This window comes from Aythya marila, assembly GCF_965140915.1.
Source record: "Aythya marila genome assembly, chromosome: 2".
NCBI lineage: Eukaryota > Metazoa > Chordata > Aves > Anseriformes > Anatidae > Aythya > Aythya marila.
Window position 1 is genome coordinate 51,852,447 of NC_139043.1, and position 17,473 is coordinate 51,869,919.

The following is a 17,473-nucleotide window of genomic DNA, read 5'->3' on the forward strand; positions in this document are numbered from 1 at the left end:
TTTTGTGCAAATCAGTTTTTTAATCTTGTAATCTTGGAGGATTTATGACATGAAATGTCACTGTTCAGCAGTGAGGCTGTGATGAAAAGTGGGATACAGAAGTTTTGTGAAACTACAAATGAGTTGAGGTTTTACAGTGTTTTTCCCATCTTACCTTGTACAGAAATGAAACTGTAGTTTTATACTTAAGCTTTTCAGCATTTAACTTTGTACAAAGACTACAGGTACATTTGTTTCAATGGCTTGACATACTAAATAAAATCCCTCTAAAGTCTACAGGGAAATTTTCAAATTTCACTTTGTATAAAATCTTTTATTTTAGTGTCTTGATTTAATGGCTTAACGTCTCAGAAGCGGGTGTCCAGGACGTGCAGCTGGGAGTCTTGAGAGCTTTGGAAGCCCACAGTGGGGCTTCTGCACCAGGCATCGCTAAGTGTGTGGTTAAGCTCTGTTCCGTGTGCGAAAGCTCTTCTGAACCTGAGCCCTGGTGCCTCAACACGTGCAATGGTACTTTTAAGTCTGCAGTCTTGAACTTTGTCCCACAGCTTTTTGGATCAAGGTGAACTCTTTGCATAAGTTTCTGTTCTTTAGGTTTCTTTTCTCCATACACCATGTTGTTAATATGGAAAGTCCTACACTTAAAATTATGAACTACCAACAGACGCCAAAGTGTGGGCTGCCATTAACGCCATGAGCAAAGAATCCCTCTGACTACAGTATTGCTGGAAAGACAAAGCATATTTTTGAATTTTATTATTGTACAGTTGGGAAATAAAGGTTCATAAGTGATCTAAATTCTGAAAATGTTCAGCCAGTTAGATTGTTAATTATCATACACTTTGAATTTCTTTGCATATAATCATTTATAAGAAGGCTGAATGCAATGGGGGTTTTTTGTATTCAATAAATGTCTTTCACAAAAATGTAAATCAATTTTGATGATACAACATTTGCTTAAATGTATAGTAAAAATTACACAAACAAAGTTGTTGTCTCTATCTCATTTGGTAGAAATACTCAAGCCTGATTCAGCAGGCTTCTCTAAAGATATTTTTCCTGAAGTATGTGTCCTTGCAGCAAGTTATGATTTTATATCTTCTGTGATTTTTTTTTCTCTGAAATATTTCAGCATAAAGAAAACTTTGTAAATTTTAATTAAAAATTCCAGAAGTTTCTACTTCTACTAGAAGTCCTGCCTAAAAGTGGTAAGTTACTTGTGTCAAGTTCTGTTGTGATTTCAGATGGATTTTCTACAAATAATTTACCTTCCTTGTGATTGTTATGTAAATACACCAGTCAGTTTTAATTATGTGGGTCAGGAAGTGTTTTTAAGGTGAATAACTTCCAAGTATAAACATTTCTTACAGTGTAAATTATAACAAAAACTTACAAAGGGATAGTGTACTTCTATTTATTGTATATGTGCATTACTTGCCATCTTGGAGTTGTGATGAAGGACTGGAAATTAACTTAGCAACCTTCAAAGGCTGTGTTTATATCTCTTAATTACAGCTAAGTGTAGCTCTCAGCTGAGAAGAAATGTCTGAGCTGTTTCTCTGCTAATTCGTTCCAGTCTGGCTGCAGCTGATAAAAGATTCCAGTTCTTTCTACAACAGCATGGAAGGCTGCAAGACAGTACTAAAAGGTACATAAAATGTCCTGGTTATCCTGATGCTGTTGGATTAAAAACACAGATGATCAGGGCTCTAGATGGTCTACAGAGATGCTGATTTAAAAAACAGTTACTGGCTAATTGCATAAAATTTAACAGAGTACAGTGTTCAGGCATGTACCTTGCAGAAGTATAAGATCATATCCTGACCATGTGTGAGCTTGGCACTTAAAGTTCATGGGACCTGCAGAAGAAGGGGGATGGAGGCAATGAGGTGAGGAAAGGGAGGAGTAGAAATTTGCAGGGTGAGGGGAGAGAGATAGGGGTGTTGCATGTCTTCAGGCAAACAGCTGAGTTGGAGTTATGGGGTGACCAACCCATGGGATACTGCTCAGTCATGTCTAACCATGACTAACTTGGGAAGACAGCTGTAAGTGCTGTCCTACTTTCTCCAGATGCTGTAGACTAACAGCCTTCTTGGACCTGAACAGGCTGTTCATGGTATCTGTGTTCTTTCTGCATTTTCCTGTTAACAAGGTACATGACAAAACAAGATGTATGAATGCCTGCGTTTAGATTAGGCACTGCTAAGCAGGGCTTAAATAAGCTTTTTGGAGCCCAGTGCTTAATCTGGCCAAGTAATGCAGTCAGCGCAGGGATTGCAGGAAGGTTTATTAGATCTGTTGCTGTTTTGGAGAGAGGGTTCCTCATAACCACTCAGGTAGAATTAATTATTCCTGCTTTCAAATCAGTTGTGTGGTAAATGTGTCAGTCATGGAATGGTTTCAGTTGGAAGGGACCTCTGGAGGTCATCCGATCCAACTCACCTGCTCAAGGTGACTTTAATCAAGTAGCTCCTACTGAGTCAGATCGAAAGCATTCCTGAAATGATTGCTTTTTTTTTTTTTTATATTGTTATTTCTATTATTGTTATTTTGGTTCCCATCACTTAGGGAGGACAGTGGAAAAATCTGTAAGGTACCAGAACACTTTGTCTGAAAACTTGCAGTAAGAAACTTGGTTAAAAAAAAAAAAAGGAGTTTTCTCTTGCTGAAGAATGTGAAGAAACATCTTGAGTGTTGCTGAGTGTGTTGTTGTTCCTCTTCAGAGAAATATCTCCTTGCCTTTGAATTCAGAAATGATTATAAAAGTGAGTAGCTGAAAGCTGTATGTCAAGAAGTCTGTTCAGTTGGACCTTGACTTGCAGGAGAAAGGGGCAGACATGAGCCTCGTAAGGATCAACAGAAGCAGATGCAGCATCTGGGACGTAATAATGCCTTGTAACAGTGTGGGTGGGGACAGACCGGTTTCTTTCTAAGCAACCTGGCAGAAAAGGACCTGAGATGGGGCAAGTGGTTCTCAGAGGCACCGAGCTGAGCCCTAGTGAGCAGTGTGTCCCTGTAACAAGGAAAGCCAATGACACTCTGGGCTGGTTCAGCAAGTGTGTAGCCACAGGCTGAGGGAATTACTGCAATTAATTGTTGCCCCATGTTGAACACTTGTCAGCCTGCCCTAGAAGCAAAGCTGCACTGTGAGGGTGTTCCTCCAGAAGAGGGGCCTGGAGCAGTTGTGGAATTGCCCTTTGTTGGAGGTGTTCAGGCAGGAAGCCAAGCAAGCCACTCCACTGTCCCCATTCCCAGAGGCAGCTTAAACCAGATCATCTCCAGAGGTTAGATCTCCCTTCTCACTATGATTCTATGAGAACAGATGAAATATTTCTCCTTTAATGAGAAATTTACTATTGGAGCAGCTTGCTAGTGCAAAAGTAATTAAGTGTTGCTCTGAAACATCCCAGTAGGTGTAGGGTGGCAAAGTAAAAGAGTAATAGGCTCATGCAGGTGCAGTTTTGCTGAAACTCAAGGGTGTTAGACAAAGCAATGAGCTTAATGTTCTTTGCCTAATGAAAGAAAAACAGTCTTTTGAAAACAAAGAAGAAGAATGCCCTCTTAGCTATTCATAAAACATTCATGGTAGTACTAGTACTTTTTATAGTAATAAAATATGCTGTCCTGGGGGAATCTTACCATCTCAAGCCCACACTTGGTAAAAACCTAGCACCTTACCTGTTCAGTGTGTAGGAGGATGGCAGCATTAACAGATTTGCCTCTCTTTTTCACCTGACATTGTTCATGGGACTGCAGGCAGTCCTAATCTCACTACTTATTTCACTCTCATTTCTGAGATAGCTCAGCTGCCTAAACCTAACATGGAAAAAAAATCCTTTACACCAGGTATTTTTATTTGAAGGACAGTCATAGGAGGTGAAGGGGGAAGTGTGGTGAAATCTACTAATTATACTTAAATACTAGTGCTACTTTTAAAATTTTCTTATGTCTTAAAGATTCTCTTTCTTAGAATGAAGCTACCATTCTTCAAGACCAGTGTCATGCATAAAGAAAATAATTTCCTGGAGGGGACTCAGCATTAGGAGAAATAAACAGGTCATCAAGGTACACGTTGAACTGCGAGGGCAAAGCAGTGAACCTGCCATGCAGTAGTGCTTTCACTGTGTCAGAGCTACAGGTGTTACTGCTTGAAATAAGCTTTTAAAGAAGACAGGATTTTTTTGTCTCTTGTTTGTTTGAAGTCAGTTTTACCCCCAAACAAACATCTAACCCCGCCCCCCCTTCAAGCAGAACAAGGTAGGTAACTGTTATCAGCATTTTTCACTGGGCAAACATTTCGGGGATGCCTTGTTTGTATTTTAAAGGTTTGTAATGCGTAGTCAGGCTTCCACAGCTGTATGTATGCTTCTAGTGATCTGAGCTAGTAGGAATGTTTCAGGACTGTGACTTCACAAAGCATTCATGCTAGTTATTCAATGAAAAGCAGTAAGTGTTTCTCTGGTGATCGTGTAGCTATTTTAATATCATAGTCACTGCTTCTGAACAGTTGTCCTTTTACCCTAAATTTTGGAATTATAAGGGAAATAATTTGATATGAGCTTAAGTACTTTGTAAAGTTTGGAGGCAAAAGATACTATTTTGGTATTGTCCAAGTAACAGCAAAATTAGTAGTTAGTCCTGTGCTACAGCTGAGTTCTACTGAGGAATTGTTTAGCTGTAAGAATATGCTAATATGAAATCTTAGAGCAATATCAAGTTTAACAAAAATGTAGGCTTAGCCACTAGTTAAATTTCAAGAAAGAAAACAAAACACATCACAAGTGCCCTGTGGATACTTTCCAGTTTTATTCTGCTGCCATAACATAGTCACACAGAAGAGTTGAAGTGTAACAGATCATGCTCTGCATTCAAATATTTTTGATAACATTTAAACAAACCTCAAAAAAAATTCCCTTGTTCTTTATTTGCAGGGAATAAATTAATTAAACACAAAAGTAAAACACATACATGCTTGAAATAAAATTTGACATAGGAAATTAAAAAATTGGGGGGACATTAATTAAGAATGAAGCCTCAGAACCAGCCTGATGTTCTTATATATTTTAAATCACCATAAGCTAAAGTGGAACATATTTTATTTACTCCTCAAACTTAAGTGCAGTACAACTCTGTTTAAGTGCCTTGGCACAAAAATAATATACAAATAATTAATAGACTAGGCCATTGATAAATGCATCATTTCTTATTTTTTCTTAATGCTATAAGAAGTGTGCAGCAGCTGAAGCCAAATGTGACAATATTTGTTCCTGTCCATCTCTATTTCCTAGAGTGTATCACTTATCTACCTACAGAGCCTGTAGGTAGATTTAAAACCCCAAGTACAAATTAACAGGATGGAAGCACATGCCTAAAATAAGCATGTTCATGCAAGCTTTCAACTGTAGAAATGGAAGCTGAGCTCAACTTTCCAGGCAGTTCGTTCTTAAATACACAGTGGGCTTATATGCTCTTATGGAGCTGACTGAAGTTTAGACCAAAGTCAGCTGTAAACAGCCACTGAATTAATGTCTTGAGCTCATAGTAATAAGCTTTTTTTTTCCTCACATTCACAAGCTCCACTCCTATTAATGTTTTTGCATGTAATAAACTGGGAACTCAAACATATACAGCTCTCAGTCTTCCCTAGGTGCTCTGTAAGTGGGCTTGTAATATGTGAAATTAACAAAGTGCAAATGATTACCAAAAGCAAAATCTGACATTTGATTATCTTTCATCCTCAAAGGATTTTGTCTTGCTTCTTATAGCCTTTAAATTACAATTTAATACTTGGAAATACTTTTTAAACTGTACATATTAGCCTTTATGTAGAGAAAAAATTATGAACAGTTACACTTTCCCTATTAATCCATATAATTCAGCTTTAAGAAGCAGAACAGAATATATATCTGAAAAACATCTAGTTATATAAACATCTTCACCTTGTAAATTAAAGATTAAATAAAGATATTTAACAATATCCTTGCTACTCTAAAAACAAATTTTAGGTATTTAAAAAGAATTGCATTTATTCAGTAGGATTTTTCTTATGGTTGCTTTTGTCTTTTTCAATGACAGTTTTATGAAAATAAGCACTGTAACATAAAAAAAAAAAAGCTTTGTGTCACTCTTACATGAAGAGATTAAAAAATGAAAAAGCCTATGCTTGAGAATGAGGGAAGGAGAAGAATAAGTGCTTAGTGGCCTTCCAGAAACATGAGCTCTGCAGTAAAGTTACATGGAAGGCATAATGGAACAGAACTAAGAGTTGTTGGTATTTTTTTTTTCCATTACTACCATTTTAGTGGAACAGTAATACAATAGATATTCTGGTTGTGCCTGTCCTACTTCTATTAAAAAATACTTTGTCTTCCCCATCTCATGGAAAAGCTATTAGATAGATGCTTAGCCCTTACTGAATAACTCCCACAAGTTGCTTTTAATAATACTTTAACAACAAAAGAAAAAAAAATCAAGTCAAAGTGCAAGCCACCTGGTTTCAGCCCTTCATAAAGTGTTAATATTTTCCCTCATTCATCTTAACTTATTTTTTAAATATAAAAGCTGAATGAGCCATTAGGAACTTAGAGTCCTTCTTTACTCCTTGCTGTACACTCATGTCGGTAGACATCCTCTACTCAGCCCAAGTGAATTTGGAGTTTTGTTTTCAAAATTATTATAGAAATATAATATTTTTAAGATGTCCTATTTCTAAATGATCAGAAGCACTAAGGAAATCTAAACTTACCCTATTGTAACAAGGATTTCTCTGAGTAAAACAGGGAGAATATTTAAAAGAAGTTTTTAAAATTATGTAAAAGTTTATTTTTCCTTTCAAGTTTTTATAAGGTATAATAACCTTACTATGATTGCACTGTAAACTGTTCCAGCAGTCTGATTTAAACAAACTTGATATTCCAAAGCCTAAGTGTTGGAGGCTAAGAAACTGAAAAAATACTGTAGAAGAGGTTATTGATTACAAGTGGAAAGAATGATAGTTGAGTTCATTCCTACAGTAATTCTAGAATTTGTCTAGGTTATTCAGGTTTTTGGGAGCAAGTTTGAACTCCTCTGAGCATAATTCACCTGAGAAGCACAGTTAGTGGAAAACTTGTATTCTCGTTACTAACTGCCAGCATTTTTAATGCTGTATGTTAACTTAGTCTTGTTTTAATCTGACCTTCTGAAATGAAGATCTGCAATAGTGTGACTTGAGCCACACAGAAAAGGACTCACAACAGAAGTTCTGTTAGTTAAGCTGTGGCCAGGGACTCCAATGTCACTCTTGCTAGTAATATCTTAGCTGGAAAGAAAAAACAACCCCAACAATAAGTATTGTTAGGGCTTGGAAAGGGGAAGCAACAACAAAATAGGAAAAGGAAGATGAAGATTTTATCTTCAGGTACCATATGCTATTAAAGTACCATTTAGAAAAAAGACAGCAAATAGGAAACTTGAAGATAGTTTTATCCACAGAAAACAATTTAAGATATATCTGTAACCACAAAATTTCAGTACTTAAAATGCTGCTATTTTGCTCGCTTCTCGAACCCCACTCAAGTAAGCTCCTGTAACGGTCTGAGGAAAGTGCCTGTTCGTGGCCTGTATTAAAAAAAGACAAAGTGACTTGTTTCTAAAACTATTAAAACAGCTAGAATTTCAGTTTCTAAGATCAGTTATGTTTTCCTTAAGCAAATACCGACATTTTAAAATGGTATGGAAAACTTGAGTGAAAGTATTTAAGAGGAAAGACATGATTTTTGGCAGCATCAAGATCTGCAAGCAAGTCAGTCTGTTTTACTGTCTGTACTTCAGCGAGACATGTAACTGCTGGTTCAATATAGAAGGCACCTGTGCCATCAGCAGCGTGCATTTGTTACATTACCCACAAATACAGTAACAGCAAGATAATTTGACTAAAAAGACAAGTGGAGCATGTTGCCTTGTCATTTTGTTCTTACGGTTATGCAGTTTGCTCCCAACCTCAGATACTTGGCAAGCTTCCTGTTCCCAATAATAGGAATTAAAGAGGGGTCTGTGTCAAAATCAAGAAACATCAGTGTATTTGTGTAATAGAATATTTATATGCTACCTCTAAATTAATAAGCGTTGGCTAACAAAAGATGATCTTTCATAAATAGTTCCCCAATAACCTTAAACAAAGATACTTACCTCACCAGCAAAAAAAACTTTTCCTTGTATGTCTTCAGCTATAATGTCATAAGCTTCACCGCTGCCTCCTGTTCTTACGAAGCTGTATGCCATCTGGAGCCATGGATCTTTGCTCCATCGAGTAACAAAAAACTTTACTGGGTCTGGAACCTCCTGTGTAATCAAGGTAAAGCTTATGTGCTACACAGAAGAGCTCCTATTTGGATAGCTTTCCATAATCTTTAGAGAATGGCAGTATTATTACAACACAGATTGGATTAAATTCCAGAATTAAATTCTAGGCTTCCTTTGGTGACTACTGGCATAATTTTTTTTTTACTAGACATGTCTGATGGCTGAAACATTACAGTTGCACTGTTTTGAATGCAACAAATCTGGATATTATATCTAGAACTACACAGAAAAAAAATCCTGTTAAAATAATGCATAGTCTTGCAAACATGTAAAATACCAGTATCAACATCATTCAGTATGTTTGTGTGTATAACATAAGCACTTTACATCTTAGTAAGGCACAATGCTTTGCATGTTCTAGCTTGTTAAATCTCAAAATATAATCTCCATTTTGTGGATTATTTTATTCCAATGGAGAAATAACATGTCTAAAATCAGAAAGTGAGCTAGTTTGAAAGCTAGGTTCAGGGAGAAAACAGAAAACTAAGGCCATAGTTGAACCTTGAGAGTAATACCATCTATTCTTTGTCACACTACAGCATGTAAATTCCACACCGTTCTACCAAAAAGAGCCTGAACAACTGTACGAGGGCTCGGTTAACTACAGCTGTGTCTTACTCTTAAGGAGTTTGTGATAAGTAGACAAAAGTACCTCTGTCTCTTGCACAACATCTGGTATCAAAAACAGACTGTTCCATTCAGGCAGCACCCAAAATACTAGAGTGCAAGCAATCAAAACAAGAGCTGGCCAAACAGCTACATATGGCAAGTTGCATGGACATCCCAGAATTGGTACACCCCTAGAAGCCACCTCATCTTTGCAAATCCTGCAGCACTGTGGACAGATGGCTGAAATTCACAACTGCTATAAACCACAGGAACAAAGAGGAGAGAATCGTCCTTCTGGGCTAGTGCCAAAACCCAAGACCTGTTTGCTGCCTGTATGTAAAATAGCAGGTATGTGGACTTGCGTTGCCATGATTCTAGTAACTGTAAAGCTGTCACCAAAAGTTTGTTCAGCAGGTAAAGGAAAGCTTTTGGATGCCAAAAATCTTTCCAGGATTGTTAGTCCAAGCATTCCCTGAGACCTAACTGCTCAGAGTAATTTAACTGCAAGATATTACAGTCCATTAAATAGAGTGCAAATAACATTACTAAGTAATAACCTTCTTCTTGCCCCAGATTTATCGGACTTTTCCTATTAGTGCTTATCCTGATGATGAGCTGGTGGGGAAGTAAGGGAATTTTTACTCTATTTCTTTACAGTCAAGCTAGAGGGCCCTTGAATGATCATCTTGCTTGTACCTCCACCCCCAGGTATCTCAGGAAAGGCTGTTTCTTATTAAAAGAATAACCTTCCCCCACACAGACACCTGCATCTAATTTCAGTGGCTTTTTATGCTGGAGGAAAAAAAAAATTATTATGCTTAGAGCTTTTATTATGTATTAGAAGCAGGGATAACCAACAAAAAGTTTGGGAAAAAATGACAGTTTCGGAGTGTATTACCTTCCTGAAGTACTGATTTATTTTAATTGTCATTTCTAAAAGCACTTTGAAGGCAAGTTCATTTCTGGTGTTCTATTCAATACGTTTTTTCCTTGGGACGGATCTAAGAAATCTCAATATGTATTTTTTAGACAAGAGACCAACTGTTGTTTTTACCATATCTCAAAGGATGCATATGTCCTCAAACACACAGAAAAATTAAAAATCAAACAGGGAAACTTTGGTACTTTAAACATCAGGTAACACAATCAAAAGCTTTGTCTGTTGGCAAGTTAATTCATGGTTTTTAAGAGAAGAGGCTTCTCTTACCTGCTCCTTAAACAGCTCTCGAAGTACAGTCATACACTGCTGCAATACTTGTTTATCATCTAAATTCTTAATGGTTGTCACAGCATCTCCAGTGACCACTGACATTAAAATGCTTTGTTTGCCCTAGAAACAAAACATTAACATATTGCATCACTTCAAAATTACTAGTTTAGGTACCTGGAGTGCTGCATCCAGGTGTGGGGCCCCCAGCACAAGGAGGATGTGGGGCTGTTAGAGGGGGTCCAGAGGAGGGCCACAAAGATGCTCACAGGGCTGGAGCACCTCTCCTGTGAAGAAAGGCTGAGAGAGCTGGGGATGTGCAGCTCTCAGAAGAGAAGGCTCTGGGAAGACCTCACTGCAGCTTTTCAATAAAGGGGGTTTATAAAAATGATGGTCAGGGACTTTTTGCTTGATAATTTTGTAGATAATGATAGGAGGGGGGGGGGTTAAAACTGAAAGAGGAAATATGTAGATTAGAAATTAGGAGGAAGTTCTTCACTCAGGGTGGTGAGGCACTGGCACAGGTTGCCCAGAGCAGGTGTGGATGCCCCATCCCTGGAGGTGCTCAAGGCCAGGCTGGATGGGGCCTTGGGCAGCCTGGGCTGGTGGGAGGTGTCCCTGCCCATGGCAGGGGGGTTGGAACTGGGTGAACTTTAAGGTCCCTTCCAACCCAAGCAATCCAGTGATTCAAGGCTAAGTCCTTAGCATCTGATTCTGGCCAAAGAAAGGAAAGCTCAGTTCTCCTGATGCTTCCTTTCATTTCAAGAAGTTTGCTATGATTCAGTAATTTCAAAGATTAAATAGTGACTATAGAATACCACAGGCTGTCAAATCTATTAAATTCCCCCTCTTATCTATAAGGCAATTCTTCTGTTACTAAACTTGATAGCTATCAGAGAATAGTTATCTATTCTATTAGCTGTAGATAGCACACTGAACCTCACGTAGAATGAGCTCCTAAGTATTATGGAGAAAACTTCTTTACAGAAAACCATATACAGGTATTGATATTGTAGTAACAGAGTGCAACCTTCACAGGAGAGTTCTTTTTTTGGTTAAGTCATGGGATTACAGAGTGACTTTTAACTGATGCCAAGTAATAAGCAGCACTTGTTAAAGCATGAAAAATTGTGTGTAGGGTGCCTGCTTGGAACTGTCAGGGAAGGGAAACTGTGTCAATACACTGGTTTGAATCGTTTTTGAAATCAATGGATTTGGCCTTGCAGAGCTCAGTTTCATGCAAAACCTATTCTTTGTTTTCTGCTGCTTCACACAGCCATTCAGGCCACTGCAAGCCAGTAGCTATTAGTAAACTGGCATCAACTTTTTTAGGTTTAAGTAAGGAAACAAATGTCCTAAACTGGAAGTGACTGGCAGACTTTCCCATATTTGTTCATCTGCAGTTAGGTGTTACACACTTGTTTTCAGAATAGCTTTACACTAAAAACATTAAATTTACTTGTATATTATTTTGTAGACAAATCTGGGAAAACACTGCCATTTATTACAAAGTATAAATCAACTTTTTCTTGCTAAGAAGTGATTACACTTCTTTTAAGAGTAGCAGAAAAAAAAAAAAGTGAAGCTTTCAATTTTCAGTAACTATTGTACCAAGATTACAAACTGTATTTCTAAAAGGACAACAGAAAATACAGATGGTGTATGATACCTCTGGATCCATGTCATAGAAGACGCTAAAAAGTCCACGTTGGCTGGAATTGGGTGGAACGTGGCCAAAAAAATCAGCTCCTTGAATTTTACTGTCCCAAAATCTATAAGGAAACTGCAAGGCGATCTAGAGAGAAAGAAAGAGAGAGGGAATCGAATAATTTCATACTACAGAACTCAAAACTGTTCTTTTGCCCTTTTCCACTCAATTAGAGGCATACAGTTCTGTAAGGGGGTCTCAACAAAGACTGTATGGGCCTGTTCACCCAGGGGAACAAGGTGGGAAATAAAACTGAAGTCCCAGAAATTGAAAACAAAATCAAGTTCACAATTTAATTCACTATGGAAAATGCTCAAATTTGGCAGAGTTTTTACAAACTTAATGCAGAACTCAGAATTACCCACAATGGATGGAGATCATTGAATCTTGCCTTTAGATTTCCACACTGCTATTGTCTGGTTTCTGGCATTACTTCTGTTACTATTTTGTTCTAACCACAGACCTTACAAGGGATCTTTTCACGAGCAATTGTCTTTTTGCACTGGGAAAATGTAGATTTTACACTGGTCAAATACACAGCTTTCAGTATTCATCTGAAGTAGTTCATATATTTGTTAGGTCAAAAGGAATGGGAATAAGAAAATATTATGAGAGTTTGGGAATATCTAAGATCAATGTAAGGCTTGCATAAAAAGTTTAAGCTGTGAAGTGATTCTGCAAACAATTTCTTTTAAAAAACAGATTTGAGTTGGGAATGCTATGAAATACATTTGATCCTTGCTAGCATTTTTCTCTTCTGAGCATTTTAACAATGTACAGCGTGCAGGTTAAAAAAGAAATGAACACAACTATTTCCACTAAATTTCTCAAATAGTAGAGAAATAGAGAAAAGAAGCAGCTCTACAAAATGTTTCTTTCCATGCTTCCTTTCCCTGTCCCACCCCCTCCAAAACTGCATGTAACAGATGCGTCACCGAAGATTTTTGGCTAGAGAATACAAGGAAAACCAAATGTCTAGGTGAACTCTTAGAAATGCACAGCAAAAGCAACAGGGCCAAAGCAGCCAATGTTTCTGTGAAAAGAAGCTGAAACATACTCCAAATTTCCTTACCTTCTCAATGACTCCTGCTCCCAAACTGTTAATAGCTTTAATTTTTTTTTCTGACAGTGGAGGATTAAACTGAATGGCGTTTTTCTGAAGAAGGGCCAGTGGTACGGTCACTAATACCTGAGAGAAATAATTACAGTCACAATAGCAGCAAAAGCTGAACACTGCACTTAAGCCTAATGGCATCCTCTTAATTGTCTTGGATTTTTCATGTAAGATGCAGCATAATACTCACCAGACGTCTCAAGATTAGTGTCTGATCTTACTGAGCATTAGATTCAGGTGAGAACAGGTCCCTCAGTTCACTCACTGGCTTTTAAGCTGCAGTCTGCTGAATTGCTTGTATCACTGGCTAACCATGCTGCTAATTTTAATACCTCCTGTAAATTATAGTCATTGACTATCAGATTAAAAGAACTGTCTTTTTGAAAGGAGGAAAGATGTGTTTTTGTTGTGTTTTTGTTTTTTTTTTCTCCTTCAGAGATTCCCACTCTTTAAATTTTGTTCAGCGACACAAGTGATGACAATCCAATTTTGATCACATTTAGGTATCGTTTTTAAAATGCCTAAAATATAAATTATGCAGCACAAAACAGATGGGGACACAGGAAATAAGGGTGACTGAGAAACATGGGTTGTTGAGTCCAGCATCCCAAAGGGAAAAGTTTCATGGGGTAGACTTACATGTCAAGTGGGGTAAAGCTGAGTAGGGAATGGAACAACAAAAAAAAAAAAACATCTGCCATCCTAACTGTCACTTCAGAGACCAGATAAAAATCTATGTGATTCACATTTTTATAGTGCTAACTTTATAGACCTTAGCTCTTTAAATCAACTAGTACTCAAAACTCAAGCATGTGGAATGAAAAATATATTCTGGGACACGCAAATACAGGTCATTGGAATATACAGGTGAGTTTTCATCTCTGAGAGAGTAGAAATTGGACTAGAGAGTCTTCTGAGGAAAAGGGAGGGGGAAAAAAAGTACAGGTCCTGTGGTCAATACTGCTCTTGTGTTCTCCAAAATCCATAAACTTGAAGCATATTGGTTACCTTTTGGGTTCTCCACACTGTTCCTTCTGCAGTAGTGACCTGTACTTCTTCACCCGAATAATCAATGCTCTGTACCTATTGAAAGGCAAGTGCAAAAACATTATGCTACAAAATCTATATGTGCAATATAAAGTCAGACAAGAATAGCTAATACAGCACCAGTCTGCAAACTAGTTAAGTACAAATATCCACAGAAATATTGAAAGAAAGGAAAAAAAGCTTCTATGTAGCTGAAAAAGAAAAATCATGATTCTAACATACCAGCTTATCACATTATGTTTAAGTACAGATGGTCCTCAGAGAGGCTTTCCAGAAATAGTATAAAGTGTTCCTTACTAGAGAGTTCATTACTGTTCATTACAGTATTCTTTAAAAATTCAAGTTAGTTAAAGTGATTTTTTATTACTGTATACCTTTGACTCTGCATTCATCAAATACTATGATTCAATTTATATAAAATTATTAGACTGCACTCCATTTAGACTACATTTAGACTGTAGAAATACAGCTGTGTTTTCAGTATCAGAGATTTAATATAAGTAGTATTACTTGATGCTAATGGCAACATCAATAATTTAAATTCTGATCAGTCAGAAACTTAACTTGTCCTCTCTTTTCTTAAAGCTAAGCTGGAATAACTGCAGCTGCAGATTTACCTGGTCGAAAAGAATATAAAAGATATGATGTGGTGTGTCAAAGTAAAGCAAGGCAAGTACTACATTAACATTTTCCACACTTACTGGGAAATTCAACCGGATGTCCAGTCCTTCTGCCAGTGTATCAATCACTGTAGAATACCCCACAGTTAGAAGAGTGTGATCTCCAGCAAACTGGGCAAAAAATTCGTTATGGTCCCACGAGCGTGCAGATACCTGTGGGCAGAACATAACTAGCTGTCGCTACTGGTGAGGTGACATGGGTACTAGCAGAAGTCACACAGCTTAGAAGAAGCCACCCTAATTCCCTTCACAACCCGAGGAGGGGGGAGGAAAGCACAGCACAATAATATATTGCAGTGCTGACAAAAATAAACTGCGTATTTTCCTGAAAACTCTAAATGGCATGTAAATTGCTGGATTAAGAAAAGTAATAATATGAGTTGGTCACCAGCACATAATTTATAGTTCTGCTTAGGACAGGAAAAAAAAAAAAAAAAAAAAAAAAAAGAAGTGGTACAGAAATTCAGGTGGATAGTAGTTGATTTATTTCAGTTTTCTCTCTCCAGCAAAGCAGCCAGATTTTACAGCCCTAAGACTTCCAATAAAAATTGAAATACTTCCTACCATGAGAGGGAAATGAGATATTAAAAGATCTCAATATATTTTTTCTCTAACTTTGCAGATTTTTCCACGATATCTTTCACTGACAATAGTGATATTTGCACTAAGCAATCACTACTTGGCAGTTAAAAACCTGAAGCAATTCTCCTCAAACTGCTGTTGAAATGCCAATTCCTAACACTGCAATTGCATTTACCTCATATTTTGATTTTCAAATCAACAAGATAAGTTTTAGCATCTGTCTTATTTCCCCTGGGTGCTAATGAAGTTGAAAAGCTTGACAGATCAAAATATTCTCCATTGATTGTCCTGGTATAACACTGTCTTGCAGATTTTTGTTATTTCTTATATGCTTCTCAGTTCCGATGAGATCTGTGCATCTGCACACATCAATCAGCTCTCCCACTACCAGCATAAGTTTGACCCTAAACATCTCTAACCCAAGCAACAGGATTAAGTAAATAACACACTGCAAACATCATCATACTTTGATATTTCCTGAACCTGCTTGGTTAACTCTGAAGTCGCGAGGAAAGCCAAGTATCACATAGGCAACAGAATACCTAGGAGTGGTGAACTGGGGCCACCGTCATGGTGTTGGAACACTTCAGAAGTTAAATGCTTTTATTCTCAAGATACCTAGCAAGGTAGAGAAATACCTCAGTTTTTAAACACAACTGAGAAGCAGAAGTCACACACAACATCTGAGGCCGAGTAACTCTCTTGTGAATTCTACCACCCAGAATCTCAGCAAAATGCCCTGATTCCACTGCATCAGCTACTCACAACTTCTAAAGTTAAAGAGGATATCGCTGCAAGCACCTCGTGAACTCCCTTTAGATTACTTAAGGAGGTGCTGGAATTTGTGTCACGATGCTTTTAAAGAACGGGTTAGGGATATAGGAATAGTTTAGGGCTAGCTGATTCTTCCTTGGGGCCACGGATGAATCAGATAGCTTGTCAATGTCACTTGCAACGCTATTTTCTATAGAGCTCAACCATGTCAAAAAACAGCTGTCAAAACTCACCTGAGAGAGATTGCTGCCACAGGCGTACTCCAAGTTACTGAGATGGAACTGTAGTACTTTTTCTTCCAGCTCACTGAACTGGATACCAGACTCCTGAATGAAGGCTTTATAGATCTCCTGTATTTTCTCTGTAAAAGAACGTGTTTAAAATAAGAATATATCATGATTCATCAGAAGTCCTACTGCATTTCAGTATGCTATTCTCTGGATCACATGATTTTCAAGCTTACTACTAGTTTGGACTAAGATCTTTTTCGTCTCCCCCAGAAAAAGAAACACAAGATCCTTCTGGTGATAAAATGTAGCTCTGTTGCTTAAACATAGGTTTCCCTACTAAAATCTTTCAAAAAGGAAACATACATAATTTCAGGAAAAAAGGAAAAAAAAAAAAAAAAAGGTTTAAAAGATTTGTTTTTTAAAGGGCAACAGCATAGTCGGGATAGTCAATTGAGACAGTAGAGAAATTAATTGTTTAGTTATCAATGTACAGTTGAAGATATTTCAAGGAAAAGAGCACTTCAATATAACAGAGAATCCTTGCAAATAAATAATTTTTTTTAAGTTAAGGAGATGAGAAATTTGATCCAGAGTTCACTGAAGACCACGGGAATTATTAATTCTGCCTTACTGAGCCCACAGTGAAAAGATTTGGGATGCAATCATTTCCAAGCAAGTTTTAATTGTTGTTGAATATACTTGCATGCTGTAAGTGGGAGGCATTACCAACAGAGATGGGGACATTCTTGGCAGTAAAAAGCTTTGATCAGGCTCTTTTTTAGACAGATTAGTCATGATGAATAAAACTAATGGCTAGCTATATCCTGCTTTGGTAAGAAACAAGTCTTTTGAACTGCTATTGCCATTAGTTTTCTGTATAAAAAAAAAAAAAAAAACTACATCTTGAAAACAAGGTATTACATTAAAAGTAATACAAAATTCTAAAAGCCTTCAAATTAGGCCTCCTTAAAAGTTACACGTGACATTTTAGTCTCTGTGTATATGGTAGTCAGTCAATTTCCCTTCGTCCTCCTGAGAGTCACATTATCACTGCTGTATTTAAGGTCAGATGTGCAGCCACACACTTTTAAAAAGGGCCAATGTAAAAGACAATTTAATACAAAACTCTGAATTCTGATGGTTATGAGCACAGCCAACATCTTCACTTTTAAATACATCTCC

At 37.4% G+C, this 17,473-nt stretch overlaps 1 protein-coding gene across 3 annotated transcripts in view; it reads right to left on the minus strand.

Annotated features, from left to right (window-relative positions):
- Positions 1 to 4,779: 4,779 nt before the first annotated feature.
- KDM1B (lysine demethylase 1B) overlaps positions 4,780 to 17,473 on the minus strand; it is a 28,849-nt gene continuing 16,155 nt past the window's right edge. For all 3 annotated transcript variants that reach the window (XM_082753906.1, XM_082753908.1, XM_082753907.1), the window contains exons 14-21: positions 16,295 to 16,422; positions 14,727 to 14,858; positions 13,987 to 14,061; positions 12,937 to 13,053; positions 11,826 to 11,951; positions 10,157 to 10,279; positions 8,167 to 8,319; positions 4,780 to 7,596 (exon numbers count right to left, since the gene is read on the minus strand). In XM_082753906.1, the coding sequence (XP_082610032.1) occupies positions 7,513 to 7,596; positions 8,167 to 8,319; positions 10,157 to 10,279; positions 11,826 to 11,951; positions 12,937 to 13,053; positions 13,987 to 14,061; positions 14,727 to 14,858; positions 16,295 to 16,422 (938 nt within the window). In that variant the 3' untranslated portion in view covers positions 4,780 to 7,512. The remainder of the gene's footprint in view (positions 7,597 to 8,166; positions 8,320 to 10,156; positions 10,280 to 11,825; positions 11,952 to 12,936; positions 13,054 to 13,986; positions 14,062 to 14,726; positions 14,859 to 16,294; positions 16,423 to 17,473) is intronic.